Raw genomic sequence first — 17,507 nt, forward strand, 5'->3', positions numbered from 1 at the left:
AATGAAGGAGAGAGAGCAGCGGGGGCTGAGGGTACTACACGCTCAGAAGAAACTTAGTAAGCAAAAATGAGAAACATCATCATGGCCACACTGTGCTGACTATTCCAGGAGCGACAAGAAGGCATCACGTGCCCAGGACCCGGGCTCAATCTGGTTGAAGAATCACTCCAGAACACAAACTACCCACCTTCTTTCTTCCAACCCGTCCCCCACACTGGTCCAAATTTTCGGTAAGCAGTTAAGCGTTTACCAAATGGCACCGATCAGATTAGAGTTTCCAAAACACATACGAATTGGCTCTCGGGTGATTTTAAAGGAAAGAATGTAGAACACAGTTCACTTGCAAGTTTCATTTAACTTTATGAGGACTGTCGATGACTTTGATTATTTTTTTTAAATCTCATTGTAAATATTAATTACATCTTGTATGTCTGCGATGCCTTTAATTACTTTAATAAACATTAATTGAGCCCTGTCTTCTCACTATCAAATAAATAGTATTATGCACACATGACTGATAATTCAAGAGACAAGAAAAGAGGGGCATGCTGAAAAGCATAATAGCACCAACTAAAATTTAACTCTTATTTGGTTTTTAACAGGCACTGAGCAACATTAACAAAAGAGGTCCTGGAGGTTTTTTAAGTTAAAAAAAAAAATCTATCACTTCCTAATGAAAACTCATCCACGATCACCCCACTTTATAACCTCAGTTTATACCCATTTTTCCTGCAACAATGATATCATTCTCCTTCTGTAACATCTGTTTCCCCTGTAAGCTGTAAGAAAGGTATTAGGAGATGCTGCCAAATACATTTATATAAATCTAGCAGCTTCTTTGAGTTAGTCATCACAAGGTGGTAACTAACTGGCAAAATATTTATTTTTTTATTAATTTTTTATTTTTTATAAACATATATTTTTATCCCCAGGGGTACAGGTCTGTGAATCACCAGGTTTACACACTTCACAGCACTCACCAAAGCACATACCCTCCCCAATGTCCATAATCCCACCCCCTTCTCCCAAACCCCCTCCCCCCAGCAACCCTCAGTTTGTTTTGTGAGATTAAGAGTCACTTATGGTTTGTCTCCCTCCCAATTATTTTTGACAGAAAGGCACGAATAACACAGGCACCTGCTTCAAAAGTAAGATACCTCCCCCCCCCCTTTTTTAACCATGCAGGACCACACCGATTCAGATTCTGATGGTCCAATGAAGTTCTTAAAATTACTTTCTGTGTGGAAGCAAAATGTGCAGACTAATAAAACCCTATAGAAACGCTTGAGTTTTTAACTTCAAAAATATAAGCTCTATGAAATGCATGAGTGCTATTATCTACGAAGACACAGGTCTATGAATACACACTTTCCCAGACCCACAAAGCTCACCTTCTACTTCTTCTTCATCACACACATGCTTAAGGAAGGAAGCCCCTCTGTCCAGGACAGCTTCATCCTCCATCCTATAGTAATAAAAAAGAAAAAAAGAATGCTCAGACTTCTCCTGGAGCGAGCCACCTGAAGTAGCCCAGCTTCTGGGCAGGTTAACCTGCAGGCTGCTGTTCATGTTAACAGGGCAGAGGCTCTCTTCCTCCTGTGTCTGCTACTCCTTCACGCAGCTCCTCTCATCTGGTGCTTGAGAATACGCCGGTCCCACATAGCTTCAGTTCTAACCTTGAGAGGGCACCCACATGGACAGGTGAGAGAAAACCATCTCAATCCTATAGGCTGGATGTTGGGGATTCTCTCTTTGGGATTTGCAAAAAGGAAAAAAAAAAAAAAAAAAAAAAGATGAAAGCAAGGGGGAAAAAAAAAATACCAAGAGAGGAAGTTTGGTTTGTCTGGAGTGCTCGTGACGATCGTTTGTGGAAAACCAGCTTCAGTGCTTAGCTCTTTAAACACCCACTGCATAAAAATGTATACCCTCACACACACACGCACACACATGCACACCCACCCACACACAGAAAACGACAGGGAGGTAGGCTAGTGCACAGTGGGAGCCTAGCTTCCAGCCAGCCTCTGAATACCAGCACAGCCCAGGATTCTCTGTTGAGTGGCAAGCTTTGAGTCACATGTTGGCCTTACGGAAATCTGACATCTGGGGATGATCCAGCAACCCGGCTTCAGCCACAGGCACATCTACACACGCCACCCATTCATTCATTTTCCTCGTTCTTATCACACGTCTCTATGTAGATCTGTCCTGTTAACTCTTCCCTGAAGGGCACAAAGTTCTTCAGTCTGTAGCCACATTACGCGGTCCTCCTATCTCCTTACATAATAGGATCTGCTCTGCAATTTCATATGCTAAATAAGACCTCAGAATCCATCCAAGTAATGACAGCGTTTTTACGGCCTCCTGATGCCAAACATGTTTCTTAGTTTATAGGAGGAGTTAAGGTCTATTTCCATAGTCTGTGACTTCTTTTCATTGCATTAACTTTGACATGCAGAATTCCATGAACTCTATTTATAGTGAAAGCAGGAAAAAAAAAAAATCCCGAATTGCTCAAATGCTGCTTGTGTCGCACCGGTCTAGAAACAAAGAACTTTCTCTGGAGACAGCTGCTCTATGTCATACCGTACAGAAGCTCTGCCAGAGAACCAAATGTTCACGCTGTATCCGATTCGTCCAATTATATGCTCAGGCACTGAATGTTGGAAGTCTGTTTTCCATATTGTCCGTATAACTTATTCCTGGGCTTCAGATATCTGTTATAATCTATGTGGATATGCACTGAATTCACATTTTCCTCTCTTCTATTTTAGGAGCATATCCATCTTGCAAAGCAACCATCTGAGCGTAAAAAAAAGTTGGAAGCTGGGTGTCAGGTAGACCTCCTGGGTTTTAAAAATTGAGCACTGCCACTGAACATATGTATCACCTAGAGCGAAGTATTGAACTCTGGGAGCCTCGGTTTTTCCATCAATGAAATTGGGGGAACAGTATCAACACTGCAGGACTGCTTTAAGATTCAAATTAGGTGACATACTAGAAAACACTCTGTTTTGTGCTTTGCACCTACTACCTGTTTAATAAAGGTAAGTTTCCTTCCTTGATTCTTTCCTTCTTTCTTTTTACCCTAACCTTTGCTGGTGGACAATGCCATCGAGAAACCCATTACCTTTTCACATTTGCAAAAAATCTTCTTTCAGGGATATGGCTCTTATACGCAATTTCATCCTGATACATATCTTTTTCCTTCTCTATACTCACACTAAAAATATAAAACTAAATGCAAATAGGATATAGATCAGCTGTCAAGATTATAGTAGAAAAGAAAATGCCTTGAAGATTTGAGCAGTCAAGTCATTTACCAGCTTCCCTGAGCCTCAAGATTCCCATGAAGATTAAATGATACAACACATTTACAAATTCAACAAATATTTAGCATCTCCTATGTTCCAAGCATCCCCAGAGGGAGGGGGAATATGTTCGTTAATAAGACACACAAAATTCCTAAGAAACTAATAATAAATAGATGAACAAGTTCTTAGATAGCACTGAGTGCTCTGCACAAAATAAAATGAGGCAGGGGGTTTACTTGGCATGAGATGGATTAGAAGAGGCTTCTGGAGGAGGGGACAGATGAGCAGAGACAAAAATGATGGGGAGGAACTAGGCATTTGAAGATCTGAGGCCAGAGTGTTCCACACAAAGGGAACATCAAATGCAAAGGCCCTACGGTGGGCACAAGCTTAGCATGTTCCAGGAGGGAAACGAGATCCGTGAGGCTGGGCAGAGGGAAGGTCACTGGTCGTTGACAGCGCTGGAGGAGACAGGCCCATGGAGGCCGTGGTAAGTAGTCAAAACTTTAGGTGTTATGGGAGCCACTGAAGGATTTTTTGTGTGTGTTTTGTTTTGTTTTATTGAGGTAAAACTGACATACAACATTGTATTAGTTTCAGATGTACATGATTCAGGTTTTGCGTATCTTGCTAAACGATCACCACAATAAGTTTAGTGAACATCTGTCCCCACACAGTTACAAGATTTTTTTCCATGGGTTGAGAACTTCTAAGATCTACCCTCTTAGCAACTTTGAAATACGCAACACAGTATTACTAACGCTTGTTAAGATTTTCAGGTGGAAACTGACCTGAGCTGTTTCACCTTCGTGAAGAACCACTCTGGCTGCTATGTGAAAAGTGGATAATCAGGAGATCGAAGAAATGAGGAAACTATCTTAGGAACCCAGGGAAGGCTGTGGGAGAAACAGGTTTGGGGGAAGGAACCAACAATTTTTTTCTGGCCACTTTATGGTAGAGATGCTTATTATATATGGGAAAAAAAAAAAAAAAAACCAGCTGTCAGGTGTGCAAGTAAAGGTCCAAGTCTGGAGCTTGGGAGCCCAGGGCTGGAGAATACACAAAGCTGGTGACCTGCGGCCATTCCTAGAGGAGTTCATTCGGGAAGAAAACGTAGAAATTAAGGGGTAGACCTAAGCCCCGGTGCTGGAGCATGTTGACATGTATAAGCAGAGCAGAGGGACAAAAGCAGGGGGCGGCAAAAAAAAAAAAAAAACCAGAGAAGAGTGATGTCAACGAAGGACAGCTACGGAGAGGCTGGGAGAGATGGAGACAGAGAGGCAAAAATTCACCTTGGCAGTATGGAGGCCACAGGTGACAATGAGCGGAGGAACCTGCAACACGTCAATCACGGTGCTAGACACACAGAGGGCATCCATTCGATCCAGTCCTTTTCTCTTTCCTTCCCTCATTCCCTCATTCACTCCATAAATATGGACTGAGCCCCTAAAAGGTGCCAGGCATACTGCGAGGCGCTGGAGACACAGTGATGAGCGGGACGGACGGGGGCTCAGGTGCAATCACATCTGCCTTCTCGAAGACTACCCCTAGCAATCTGGGAGAGGAGGTCCAGACGGCAAAGAAGTCTTCATTCAGCAATGCAGCGTTTGTAGACCTAAATAAGATGGCGGCTTAATGGGGAAATTTTTCTTGAAGACTTCAGAAGCACAACAAAATCCTGGAGGCCTGTACGACCACACGGACGTCAACAGTACCATCTCCTCTTTGGAAAGCAAACAGTAGGTTCGCCCACATTGCTCCTCAGCACGAACCCTGTCCTGTCTTACCAATCTACAGAATTCAACACGATTTCCTACAGAACATCATTTATGCACCCCACCACACTCAAGCCGATCCTAAAGTCTTCTATGGACTTTTTTCTTTACACGTTTCCTAAATCAAGGGTTTATTCATTTGCCTTTGCACCTGAGCCCTTCCCAAAACTGCATACAACAAACACGCGGAAGTGAAGGAGGAAAATCGGTAGCAACGAAAGGAGACCAAGGAAATATTAAGGGCCAGAGCGCTCCTCCTAGGCTGGGAAACCCCCCCCCCCGGCCAACTGCAGCGCTGTCCTTTGCACCAAGTTAGCGAGAATAATGATGGGCGCATTCCGGGGGCGCTTCGGGCCATACTTCACATTCCCTCCAAGACTATACGCAGCGAGCGATCCGAAACCTCGTTCTTTCTGCGGGTCAACGCAGAGCATCTGCAAGCAACCTCTTCCCTGTGAGAAGAGGAAAAAGAAAGAGTGCCACCCGCGGAAGGAACCAGACCTGCGCGACCACGGCGGCCTTCCCCACAGCGGCCCTCTCCTCGTCAGGAGCAAGTGCATCTGGGCCTCCGCACCAAGAGCAGGCACTCTGCAACGTCTTTGTCCATCTTCATGCTAACTAACAAACGTTGGCTATTTGGGTTTGTGTTCCCCTCCTAAAAGCCTCTCAGCAGTGGCTGGCTATTATGAGTCAGACAGATCTTTCGACATGACCGTCTGACCCAACCAGTCTTCCCTTCTGGCGGTAGGAAGAAATTCACTCATCTAATCCCTCCTCAGGCCCCCAAATCCATCGGTAAAGTGTCCCGCTCCCACGAGCCGCCTCTGCTGGGACAAAGAAGGGAAGGAGCGCGCTTCTAAGCAGCTCCCCGGGTCGCGCACGTCGCCAGCACGAGGCAAAGTTCAGAATAGATTTGGAAGCTTCTCCCCGGCATCACGGGGATAAGGGTCACAGCAGTCAGTATAAAAACCCCCACGGGGCCCAGGCTGCCTTCCTCCAGCAGGGCCTCTGACCGCCCCGGTCCGACCCCTTCCTCCCCAGTCCACACCCAGCGTGGGGATGCTCTCATTCCCCGTTATTCTGGGGACACGAAAATGATTTAACCGCAACACATGTCAAATCTGCTGCCAAATGACCGGTTTTCACCAGCCGGTCCTAATCACGGAGCAGGCTTGCAAGGGTGACTTAAGCCCGGCACGAGAAACATTTGTGCAAACCTGCCAGCCATGGGGCCTTGGGCGCCCATCTACATTCCACCCCTCCGAGTTCCCCGCCCCAGAGCCCTCGCCAACTGCCAACGTGCTCCCCAGCCAGTCCCCACGGCACAAGCAGCTGCCACTCAGCCAGTCAGCACGTGGCCGGCCGCCAGCGCACCGGTTTCGGATCGCAGGCCTGCCGGGCACCGCGCTGCTAAAGGTTGAAGGTCTCCTGGTGTGCGAGCCTCCGGTGTCGCCTCACTTGCCCTCCCCCCTCCCTCCTGCCAGGCCTCCCCCGCAGCGGTTCACTGTCTCTATAGTAACAGCCTCTGGTTTCAGGGCTGCAACTTCATACAGAGCCCTTCTCCTCTTGACCGGAGGCTTCTGCCAAAGGATGCACTAGCAAAAAGGCCACTGCCTAAGGCGGGGCTACCTGTTTGTCGCCTGGTCATGTCGTAAGCGGCTGGGTCACTCAGACCCGGAGGACTGGAAAACAGATCCCCCAGCCTCGGCACACGGGCCCGGTGCATCAGGGACACGCTGCTCACTCTCCTCCACACGCCCCAACGGGGCCTTTCGGATGACTTTCAAAAAGACACCAGAGGTGCTATGAAGTGTGTAAACCTGGCGATTCAAGATCTGTACCCCTGGGGCTAATAATACATTATAAGTTAATAAAAAATTAAAAAAAAAAGAAAAGAAGAAGAAGAAGACGACACCAGGGGAGGGCATCCTGGGGAGCAGAACAGCTCCAGTGTCTACACGTCCACACCCGAGTCTGACAAGGCTGGTTCTTTCTGCTCATAAGGCTTAACGTGCACTGGCCAACCTGCTATTTTAACACACCCCGCTTTATCCTCACTAGTTAGATCTGTTTACAACATCCAACGCACCCCCTAACCTCTCACTTTACAGCGGCGTCCCTGTGCATAGCAAATGGTTAAACAGTTCTTCGTACCTATGCCCTCACACACACACCGAAGTGAGGCATCCGGGGAAGGAGACGACACCAAGAGGTAAAGAGTTTTATTATTTTTAGCCAGTGCTGCCGTGAGCAGCCCATCTGCGGCACGCGTAAGGGTCCTTACTGACCAAGGGGCCTCGGTCTCAAGTCTCAGCTCAAAAGCAGGCTGTGTCCCTCCGACTTTGCCGGTCTTAGAACAGAGGGAAGACAAAACTCAGCATTTTCACGAGTCTTTTTCAGGAGCCCCACAGAAAACAACCATCAGTACTGACATCTAAAATTACACACTCATACACACATTTGTGAAATCTCTTTCCTGGTCAAGTCATTTCTAAGGTGCGGGGTGGGGGACATGTTCATTACAAATCATTTATAAACGTGACGTTCTCTTTGGAATTTTTTAGACCACACAGCGTTTTATGGGTGCCTTCGTTGTCTGGGAAAATCCGCCCTCCACCCTTGCAACATACAAGGAAAGCACAACATCAAGCCTCCGAACACAGGCCACAGGGCTGAGCCGTCTCCGCGGCGGCAAAGAGCACTGCCATCTTTTGGTAACGTGCGCTCACTACAGGGAAGCGGGAGGCAAGGGCAGAGGAGAGATGCTGGGTCCCAGTCCCAGCTTCCCAGGGAGGAAGAGACAAGCACGTGGCGCTTGGCTTCACAGCGGACCCGGCGGGAGCTCCGAACACTCACGCTGGGGGAAAGAGACCTCGGTGTGGCACACCTGCCAGGCCCGATGAAGGCCAGAGGCGACTGCCGGGGATCTGCCAGCCACCAGGCAGAGCAAGTCCCCTCGGCCGAGCTGGGGAGTGCCCTCGTCAGTGTGGACATTTACACAGGCCCAGAGCCAGGGAGCAAGGGGTGGCGGCCCCACATGCAATCCGACGGCGGACTGGATCAAAGGTGAACATCGAATCCAGAGCAGGATCGGGCCAAACAGAATTCTGGATTATGAACTTCATTAAAAGTTCATTTGTACTCTTGGGCACTTGTCCCAGAGAAATGAAAACTGATGTTCACCAAAAAAAAAAAAAAAAAAACCAAAAAAAAAAAAAAAACAAAAAACTGTCCACTTAGGTTCCCAGCAGCTTCGTTGGTCAGAGCCGAAAGCTAGAATGAGCCCAGGTGGCTTCCGCAGGTGAACGAGTAAACAGAGTACGCTCCCGCTCCGTCCGTGCCACGGGATACGGGATAGCGCTCGGCGATAAAAGGGACAAACAAATCGATACACACAACAATTAAATGACTCTCCAAGGGAGCATGCTGAGGGGAAAGGCTAAACCCAAAAGGTTATATGTTGTATGGTTCCGTTTATGTAACATTTTTAATTTTTTTTATGTTTCATTAGCCCATATATAGTACATCATTAGTGTTTGATGTAGTCTTTTTTGAAATGACAAAACTCTAGATATGAAGGACCGAGGAAGGTGGTCAGGGGTAGAAACTGGGGGGATGGGAGGGTGTTTGTGGTTATAAAAGGGCAACATGAGGGATCCTGTGGAACTGACTCTTTTCATTAACTCACCTGCGGCGGTGGATACATGAATCTACCCCGTGATAAAATTATACAAAACTGAATACACCTGCACCAACACACAGAAAAAGGAGGATAACCGGGGCACCTGGGTGCCTCTGTCGCTCTTGATTTCGGCTCAGGTCATGATCTCAGGGTCCTAGGATCAAGCCCTGAGTCAGGCTCAGCAGGCAGCCTGCTGGAGGATTTTCTCTCTCTCCCTCTGCCCCTCGTCCCCTTGTGCTCACTCTCACTCTCTCTCTCTCTCTCTTTCCCTCTAAAATAAATAAATAAGTCTTTTTTTTTTTTTTAAATGAGGATAAGTGGGACGCCTGGGTGGCTCAGTGGGTTAAAGCCTCTGCCTTTGGCTCAGGTCATGATCCCAGGGTCCTGGATCGAGCCCCACATCGGGCTCTCTGCTCGGCAGGGAGGCTGCTTCCTCCTCTCTCTCTCTCTCTCTCTGCCTACTTGTGATCTCTCTCTGTCAAATAAATAAATAAAATCTTTAAAAAAAATGAGGATAAGTAAAGCTGCGGAAAACTGAGTAAGTTCAGTGGATTATATCAATGACAATATCTTGATCAGTGATATTGTCACCAATATTGATAAAGTCTCATAAAATGTTAACAGCAGGAAAAACTGCCCAAGTGTACGAGCAATTTCTCTGCATTATTTCTCAAACATGCACATGTATCTATAAATATCTCAATAACAATGTCAAAAAAGTTCATTTACAAATATGCGTTTTAAAAATTTTTCCTTAGGAGCATCATTTTACATGACGGTCACACACTAAAACTGGCCCAGGCAAAATAGCACAAAAGCCATATGCGCTCTGTGGTAACGGTGTAACCTTGGTCAAGTCAGTTTCTGTCCCACTTCGGTGTCCTTTAAAATCAGCTTAAAAATTAAAAAAAAATAAAATAAAATAAAATGAGCTTAAAAACACTTCATAAGACATTTAGGGTATTAAATAAGTTCCTGGAGTAAATGCACTCAATTAGTTTTAGTTGAATCTAAGTCTAAGGTCCCTTGGGCCGGGAGGGTATTAGAGAATTAACAGTCCTACAGACCAAAGGCCTTCACTGCGTCTCTAGGAGCAAATGCAGGGGCGTGTGAACAAGAGAGACCAGCGATAAACGGCCGCCCTCCACCCAAAGGCCCCAAGTCCTCTCTCCCTCCTTCTCCATGCTGGGGTAAGGTCTGCTGTGCCCTCTGACCCCCGACGGCTGACTGAGCTCTGAGAGGCCCCGGCAGACCTAGCAACACCGGACAAGACGAGAGCTGGCGGCGGACCCAACCCGCCGCGGAACCAAGATGCGGAGCCAAGAGAAGGACGCATGTGAGGCTCGTCACGAGCTCTCCGCGCTTAGCTCCTGTCATGCTCCCCGGCACCCCATGCCCGGACGAGGCCACCCAGCCACTGCGTACACGGTCTCCTCTGTTCTCCACCCGCCCCCCGAAAGTGTCCGCTTCTCACACAGCACGTACGACACCGCACCGTCACGATCGCTTTAGCTCCCGCGACGACACTTGGACGTGTCATCCCCAGCACGACGAGCTCCTCGGGCGCGGGTATCCTCTTGCCCCGGTCGGCCTCACTCCGGCGTGAAGCACAGTCGCTGCGCGTCCTGAGTGCGCTTTAAACACGGATGAACCAGCCGGCGAGGCGCGGCTGCACGGAGCAGTGATGCAGCCTTGGGACCAAATGCGTCTCTAAGTTTAAAGGTCGTGAACGTATTTTTCAAACAACATGCACAAGCAAACTTCCAATTTCATGGTCTGGTATTCAACGAAAGAAAACAGTGATTTGTTCCAGAACTAGAAGGGGAAAATGACTATGTTGTATTCCCTGAAAGATGTTATGTCTGTGGGTGAATTAAGGTATTTTTTTTTTTTTTTTTTTTTTATTTTTTATAAACATATATTTTTTATATACATATATTTTTATCCCCAGGTCTGTGAATCACCAGGTTTACACACTTCACAGCACTCACCAAATCACATACCCTCCCCAATGTCCATAATCCCACCCCCTTCTCCCCAACCCCCTCCCCCCGGCAACCCTCAGTTTGTTTTGTGAGATTAAGAGTCACTTATGGTTTGTCTCCCTCCCAATCCCATCTTGTTTCATTTATTCTTCTACCCACTTAAGCCTCCATGTTGCATCACCACTTCCTCATATCAGGGAGATCATATGATAGTTGTCTTATGCAGCCATCAAAAGAAATGAAATCTTGCCATTTGCAACAACATGGATGGAACTAGAGCGTATCATGCTTAGCGAATTAAGGTATTTTTTAAGAATAATTTTATCTCGGGCGCCTGGGTGGCTCAGTGGGCTGGGCCGCTGCCTTCGGCTCAGGTCATGATCTCGGGGTCCTGGGATCGAGTCCCGCATCGGGCTCTCTGCTCGGCGGGGAGCCTGCTTCCTCCTCTCTCTCTCTCTGCCTGCCTCTCTGCCTACTTGTGATCTCTCTCTCTCTGTCAAATAAATAAATAAATAAAATCTTAAAAAAAAAAAAAAAAAAAAGAATAATTTTATCTCTCCGCTCTTCTCCTTATTGGCTAATTTGAGAACTTAACCTTCACCTAGACAGTAACTGGACTGTGATAGGTCACAACAGAATGAAATTCGAATCAGAATTTCCCCGTCTGTTTAAACTAAAATGTGAAGAGGTATCTAGACCTGCCATATAGTAGATTCTAAGAAAGTATTTGTTCAATAAATATATGAATGAATGAACTTAAAAATAAACTGCTGGGTAAACTGCTTTAAGACTCCAGAAGAAGCGTGAGAAGTTATGAGAAAATTCAATTTTGTTCCTGAGATCTGCAACTAGACAAATAAAACTCCAAAATGTGTTTGGGTAAACCAATAAAGGAGCTCATAGTAGCGACTTGAAGAGGAAATTGGGATTTGAAATGTCAATATAAACCTTGAGCTCTGGAAATTTTAGCCAAACTTGACATTTATACATAGTTAATGTTAATCATTTATGGTAAGTAGTACAGGAATGGTGCAGATAACTGATATTCACAGCTAAATCCTACATTGCATTTTTTTTATTTAAATTCAAATTCAAGTTAGTTAACATAGAGTGTAGTATAGGTTTCAGGAACAGAATCTAGTGATTCCTCACTTACCTAGCACACCCAGTGCTCATCCCAACAAATGCCCTCCTTAGTCCCCATCCCCCATTGAGCCCATCCCCCACTGGCCTCCCCACCAGCAGCCCTCAGTTTGTTCTCTACAGTAAAAATGTCTTACGGTTTGTCTCCCTGTTTTTTATCTTATTTTACTCCCCTTCCCCTATGTTCATATGTTTCGTTTCCTAAATTCACATATGAGTGAAATCATATGATATTTGTCTTTCTCTGATAAACTTATTTCACTTAGCATAATGCACTCTAGTTCCATCCCTGCAGTTGCAAATGACAAGATTCCATTCTTTTGATGGCTGAGTAATACTCCATTGTGTATATATACTACATTTTCTTTACGCATTCATCAGTTGATGGACATTGGCGCTCTTCCCAGAATTTGGCTATTGTTGATAATATTCACTGGGTCATAGGATAGCTCTATTTTTAACATTTTGAGGAACCTCCACGCTGTTTTCCAGAGTGGCTGCACCAGCCTACATTCCTCCCAACAGCGTAAGACGGTTCCTCTCTCTCTGCATCCTCACCAACATCTGTTGTTTCCTGACTTGTTCATTTTAATTAGATTTAGATTTCTGACAGGTGTGAGGTGGTACCTCATTGTGGTTTTGATCTGTCAGACACTTCATGTTGGGTGGTGATTTTGCCTACATTTCTTGTGGATTTTACCAGGACCTTAAGTCAGATCCAGGTTGGCAGGTGGACGGGGACTCAAGAGCAGGAGTTTGTTCCAGGACACAGCACTGGGAGTCAGTGGATGGCACTGATTAGGTGCAGCCCCCAAAGCGACCCACCTCCAATATCAGGAGCTAACTCTGGAGAAAGGGGCCTACCTCTACCCAGTGTGGCAGCCATACTGTTCACATCTTCCATCCTGAACCAGCACAGCTACTGGTGGAGATAAGGCTCCTGGCATTTGATTGAGCTTTTGCTAGCCGCCAAATACTGTGCGAAGTAAGCATCAGGCTAGCAAGATTTCTTTCTCAGTGCTGTCGAATTTTGTCTGACTGGTTCAGTAACAGGCCAGGGCTTAGACTCCAAGCCAAAGATTTCAACACCTATAACAATGTAGGAACTGAGATTAGGGACTCTCATCATCCCTTAATTTGAAAAAAAAAAAAAAAAAAAACACTTTTAAACACTTACCACATGCCAGGTATTGTGCTAAGTACTTTACAATGATTTTTTTATTGAATCCTCACAACAACTCCATGAGGTAAGTACTTTCCCCAAACCCATTTTAGACCTGTAATTTGACACGTAATTTACTGTAAATTACACAGTACACTGTGATGTGAGAAGACCAAGCAGACCACGTAAAGCAGCCCACAATGGCGACCACTCTATTCATGCACAATTAAATAATCCATGTCTGTCACGCACTACCCTCAAGAATTTTGTTCATATTGCTTAACTGAAATGTACCTACAAATTACATCACTTACACGCACCTCTTTCCCTCTCTTGGAGTACCTACCAGCCAAAGGCTAAAGCATCCTCTAACAGGCCTCCCAAATAAATGTCTTTATTCTTATTTAGCAAACACTTCGGATGAGCTTACTATGTGCCAGCCACTGCTGTAACTGCTAGACAAGTGTGATTGACTCATTTAATCCTCACAACATCCAATGATGTGTGTACCATCTTTATCTTCATTATCTCTGAAGCACAGAGAGAGTCAGTAACTTGCCCAAAGTCACACAGCTAATAACCGCTGAAGTCAGGATTTGAACCCAGGCAGTCTAGCTCTACAATTCTGTGTTCTTAGCCGCGTATATCATGCTGCCCTCCTTTGCTGTTTCGATTAACCTTGTCCCAACTCTTTAGGAGTCTGTGATCACAAATATGAAACAGATTTTGATGAAAGAGCAGATACTCAGGATACCTAGAGAGTATACAGACCCTGGACATTCATGAAACATCGCTTCTCCCAACCTTATTTTGCAAATACCCAAATTCACAAATATCCCGATAACACAATTTCTGATATACCATGTGGTCAAGCATAACTTTATGAGTTTCTAAATTCTCAAAGTAAAGCAAGCAAGCAGGAGGACCCGCGGCGGGGAGGCACACCGTCCAGCAGGCTCAGTCTGGCCTCACCACCAGCACAGTTCACTACACGCACTGCTGTAAAGCAAAATGACTACAACATACAACCATGTGAGGCTGCCAGCAAAGAGCTGAAATCAAAGTAGTTAGGTTCACACATGCTAAGGAGCTACTGTATCAAACGGGAGACGAGTATATCACTCACCAGATGTGCTCCACTGCTAAGCAGACCAACAACTTGTATCTCATCAACTTTATGAGCGCACCTCACTACTGCATGAATAACGAAGACGCTTCTCTACTCTTTGTTCCCTTACTAACGCGTCTCTCTCCACAAGGCTGTTCAAGGTGTGTCCTTCCTTTTCCACAAGGAATCCTTCAATGCATACTTGAGATCAGATTTTCCAGGGTTTAACTCAACTCAACTGTTTAAACAATTTCTTGAGTGTCTACCATGACTAGGCATTATTCTAGGCACAAAGGATAAATCCATGGTGAGAAAGAGAGTGTAAAAGTAAACTGTGATACAGAAGGGGACACTCCTATGGGAAAAGGTAAGCAAGAAAGAGATTTCAGGGGCGCTTGGGTGGCTCAAGTGGGTTAAGCCTCTTCTTCAGCTCAGGTCATGATCTCAGGGTCCTGGGATCGAGCCCCACATCAGGCTCTCTGCTCAGCGGGAAGCTGCTTCCCCCTCTCTCTCTGCCTCTCTGCCTACTTGTGATCTCTGTCTGTCAAATAAATAAATAAATCTTTTTTTAAAAAAAGGAAGAAAGAGATTTTAGGAGTGCTGCTGAGACCAGGATGGGGGTTGGGGCAGGCCGGGGAGGGTTGTGGAGGGGGCAGGTTTAAGCAGGAAGTCAGGGAAGACATCACTGAAAGATGGCTGTGCAAAGACCTGAAGGCGGTGAGTATGTGAGGGAACAGCACCTGGAAAGGCCCTGAGGCAAGAAAGAGCCTGGCAGATCCCTGGAGCGCCAAGGAGACAAGAGGCTAAAGCAGAACCTGGGGAACCTGGGGGATAGGACAGAAGGTCAGAGATGGACAGGCAGGGAAAGGGCAGGCTGCACGGTCTGGGGCACCAATTCTAAAAGCCTGACATTGACTCTGAGCAACTAGAAACCACGGAACAGCTCTGAACACAAGTGATCATTTCCTCAAGCTTACAGTCTTTACTTTTTAAATCTTTGTCATTCTGTAAACACTTCCAGTAAGGCCCCTCCCAGAACGTCTTTCTCCTAGCGTCACACAGAAGTGACAGGCGGGGTCTGCTGGGCCAGTGCCCTCTGGCACCCATTGCCAGAACCCGACCCAGGCGTGTGTCTGCAGATCAGAGTGGACCATCATGCCCTCGAAGACTAACCCCGTGCCCAGCGTCTGAGCACTGACGTCACCTTGGGAAGGTGCTGAGCCATGGCGTCCGTGCTCAGAACTCGGGCCACCCTGCATTCCATATTCATATAATCTTGATTAACTTCTGCCAACTAGCCTCGGAGTTCATGACTCAGGTAGTCGCCACCTGATTTCCTGCCTACCTGAATTCACCCCAGGGATGGGAACAACAGTGTTAGAAGATGCCAAAGCTGAAAATTAATATGTACATATCGGGGGAATGGCATGGAACTGATTTATTGATGGCTATTTAACACCTGTGACTCAAATCTGTGCTTGAAACAGTAAAGGAATACATCTGAAGTTGTTTTTAACAATGACTTTTCTAGATTAATTTTATAAGAATGAGAAGGCCACATGGGGCTCCTGAGTGGCTCAGTCGGTTGAATGTCTGACTGTTGCTCTCAGCTCAGGTCTTGATCTCAGGGTCATGAGTTCAAGCTCTGTGTTGGGCTCCACACCCTACTTTAAATTTTTTTTTAAAAAAGAAGGGGAAGGACATAGGAAGACTGCCAATTCCATAGTTAGGCTTATTGTATTTGGGGGGGGGGGGGGATGCTAATAGCTTGCCATCTCTTGCCTACGGATGGAATTAGTGCTTCTTTGGCTTCCTTTGTTCTTGGGGAGTAGACCGCTCTGCAGAAGTACGGTACTCCCCAACGTAAAAATAGCCACCTCGACCTGGTAGCAAGAAACCAGCAGGTATAATGATCAAATGTGGTATGTGTATTCAAACAAATCCACGGTTTTAAAAACTGGCTCAAGACAATCAAGGAAATTTGTGTATTGAGTATTAGCTGAGACTAAGGGACTATACATTTTATCGGGTAGGATAATGACACCTTTTTTTTCATGTCTATATTTCTTAAACATAAACACTGAAGTATTAATTGGTGAAATGACATGATCTAGGATTTGCCTTAAAATATTCCTGCAAGAAAAGGCGCGGGGGGAGGGAAGTGCAACAAGACTGTCAACGGGCTAATAATTGCTGAAGCTGGTAGTAAGCACAGAGGAGTTCACTGTACTTTTTTCTCCTCTTGTTCTGGTGCATGTTTGAAGCCTGCCAAAGTAAAATGCTTTTTGAAAAGACTTTAAAATTAACCTATATAAACCTCCCTTCTTCTATGCCCAACGCATTCCAGAAAACAGGTATGAATACAAAAGTCGTAACAAGTATATCTACATGTTATAAAGAAAGTTCTGTACCCAGAAAACAAGGCAACTCTAAAACCCACATTCATGTCCTTCATTTTGGAGATAATAAAAACGTATTTTATGCCTTTCAACATGTTTTGTCTTTTCCTTCACACCTTCATACACAACAGGCTCTAATCCAATGAGTACTTGATTGACTGGCACGGCTCACCCTGTCCGTCTTGGTCAAAACAACCAAAGCTTGTGAGACCTATGTTTCTTAGTACTTGCAGCGGCATCTTTCATTCTTCCCCTCCTCTGTGCAAAACTGCACAGGAAAATGCAACGGTGCAAACGCTGACAGCAGCAAACACGGAGGTGCACGGGAGCCGGGGGCCACCCGGGACACTGCGCCACGGGCTGTGTGCGACGCCACCTCGAACTCACTGCTCACGCCCCTCCACTCCTCAGCCGACATTCGGGATTCGTGTGTATCCAAGCACGGTTCGTATGAAAGCTGAACCTACGAACGCCAGGCCCGCCCATGTATGCAAATAGGGGACGTCCATGCCCGGGACCGCAAACTCTCTCTGGCATCCTGGAAGAACAAAAAGTATCTAAAAACCACCACGTCCTTCTGTCGCAAGTCCCTGGTGGGGGACACAGGAAAAGCACATGGAGGATGTTCTCGGTGACGCCACATTCCCTTCCTGCCAAACACAGGACACCGATTTTTCCCTAAGAATTATGACGACACGTGTTGGTTAGGTTACAAAGCCAACTCACAAAATCCAACTTACCACAAATGTGGCCAAGTCACAGCAATAACAAATAAGCTTATACAACCAGTGCTTTGTTTGAGTTACTGAAGCCTCGCTATCAGCCCCTAAAGTCAATACTATCAATATCCCCATTGTACAGCTGATAAAATAGAGATTTAAAGATGTAAGCGAGGTGACCAAAAAAAAAAAAAAAAAAAAAAAAAAAAAGCCTCTACGT

General features: G+C 45.9%; 1 protein-coding gene across 5 annotated transcripts in view; it reads right to left on the reverse strand.

Annotated features, from left to right (window-relative positions):
• Positions 1-17,507, reverse strand: part of SLC4A4 (solute carrier family 4 member 4) — a 386,600-nt gene that overhangs the window by 337,537 nt on the left and 31,556 nt on the right. For 4 of the 5 annotated variants that reach the window (XM_059159558.1, XM_059159548.1, XM_059159531.1 and 1 more), the window contains exons 1-2: positions 1,822-1,955; positions 1,392-1,465 (exon numbers count right to left, since the gene is read on the reverse strand). In XM_059159558.1, coding sequence (XP_059015541.1) covers positions 1,392-1,465; positions 1,822-1,949 — 202 coding nt within the window. In that variant the 5' untranslated portion in view covers positions 1,950-1,955. Of the gene's footprint in view, positions 1-1,391; positions 1,466-1,821; positions 1,956-17,507 lie in introns of those variants that run through there. The other variant, XM_059159567.1, reaches the window with a different exon arrangement.

Source organism: Mustela lutreola, chromosome 1, assembly GCF_030435805.1.
Source record: "Mustela lutreola isolate mMusLut2 chromosome 1, mMusLut2.pri, whole genome shotgun sequence".
In the NCBI taxonomy this organism is placed as follows: domain Eukaryota; kingdom Metazoa; phylum Chordata; class Mammalia; order Carnivora; family Mustelidae; genus Mustela; species Mustela lutreola.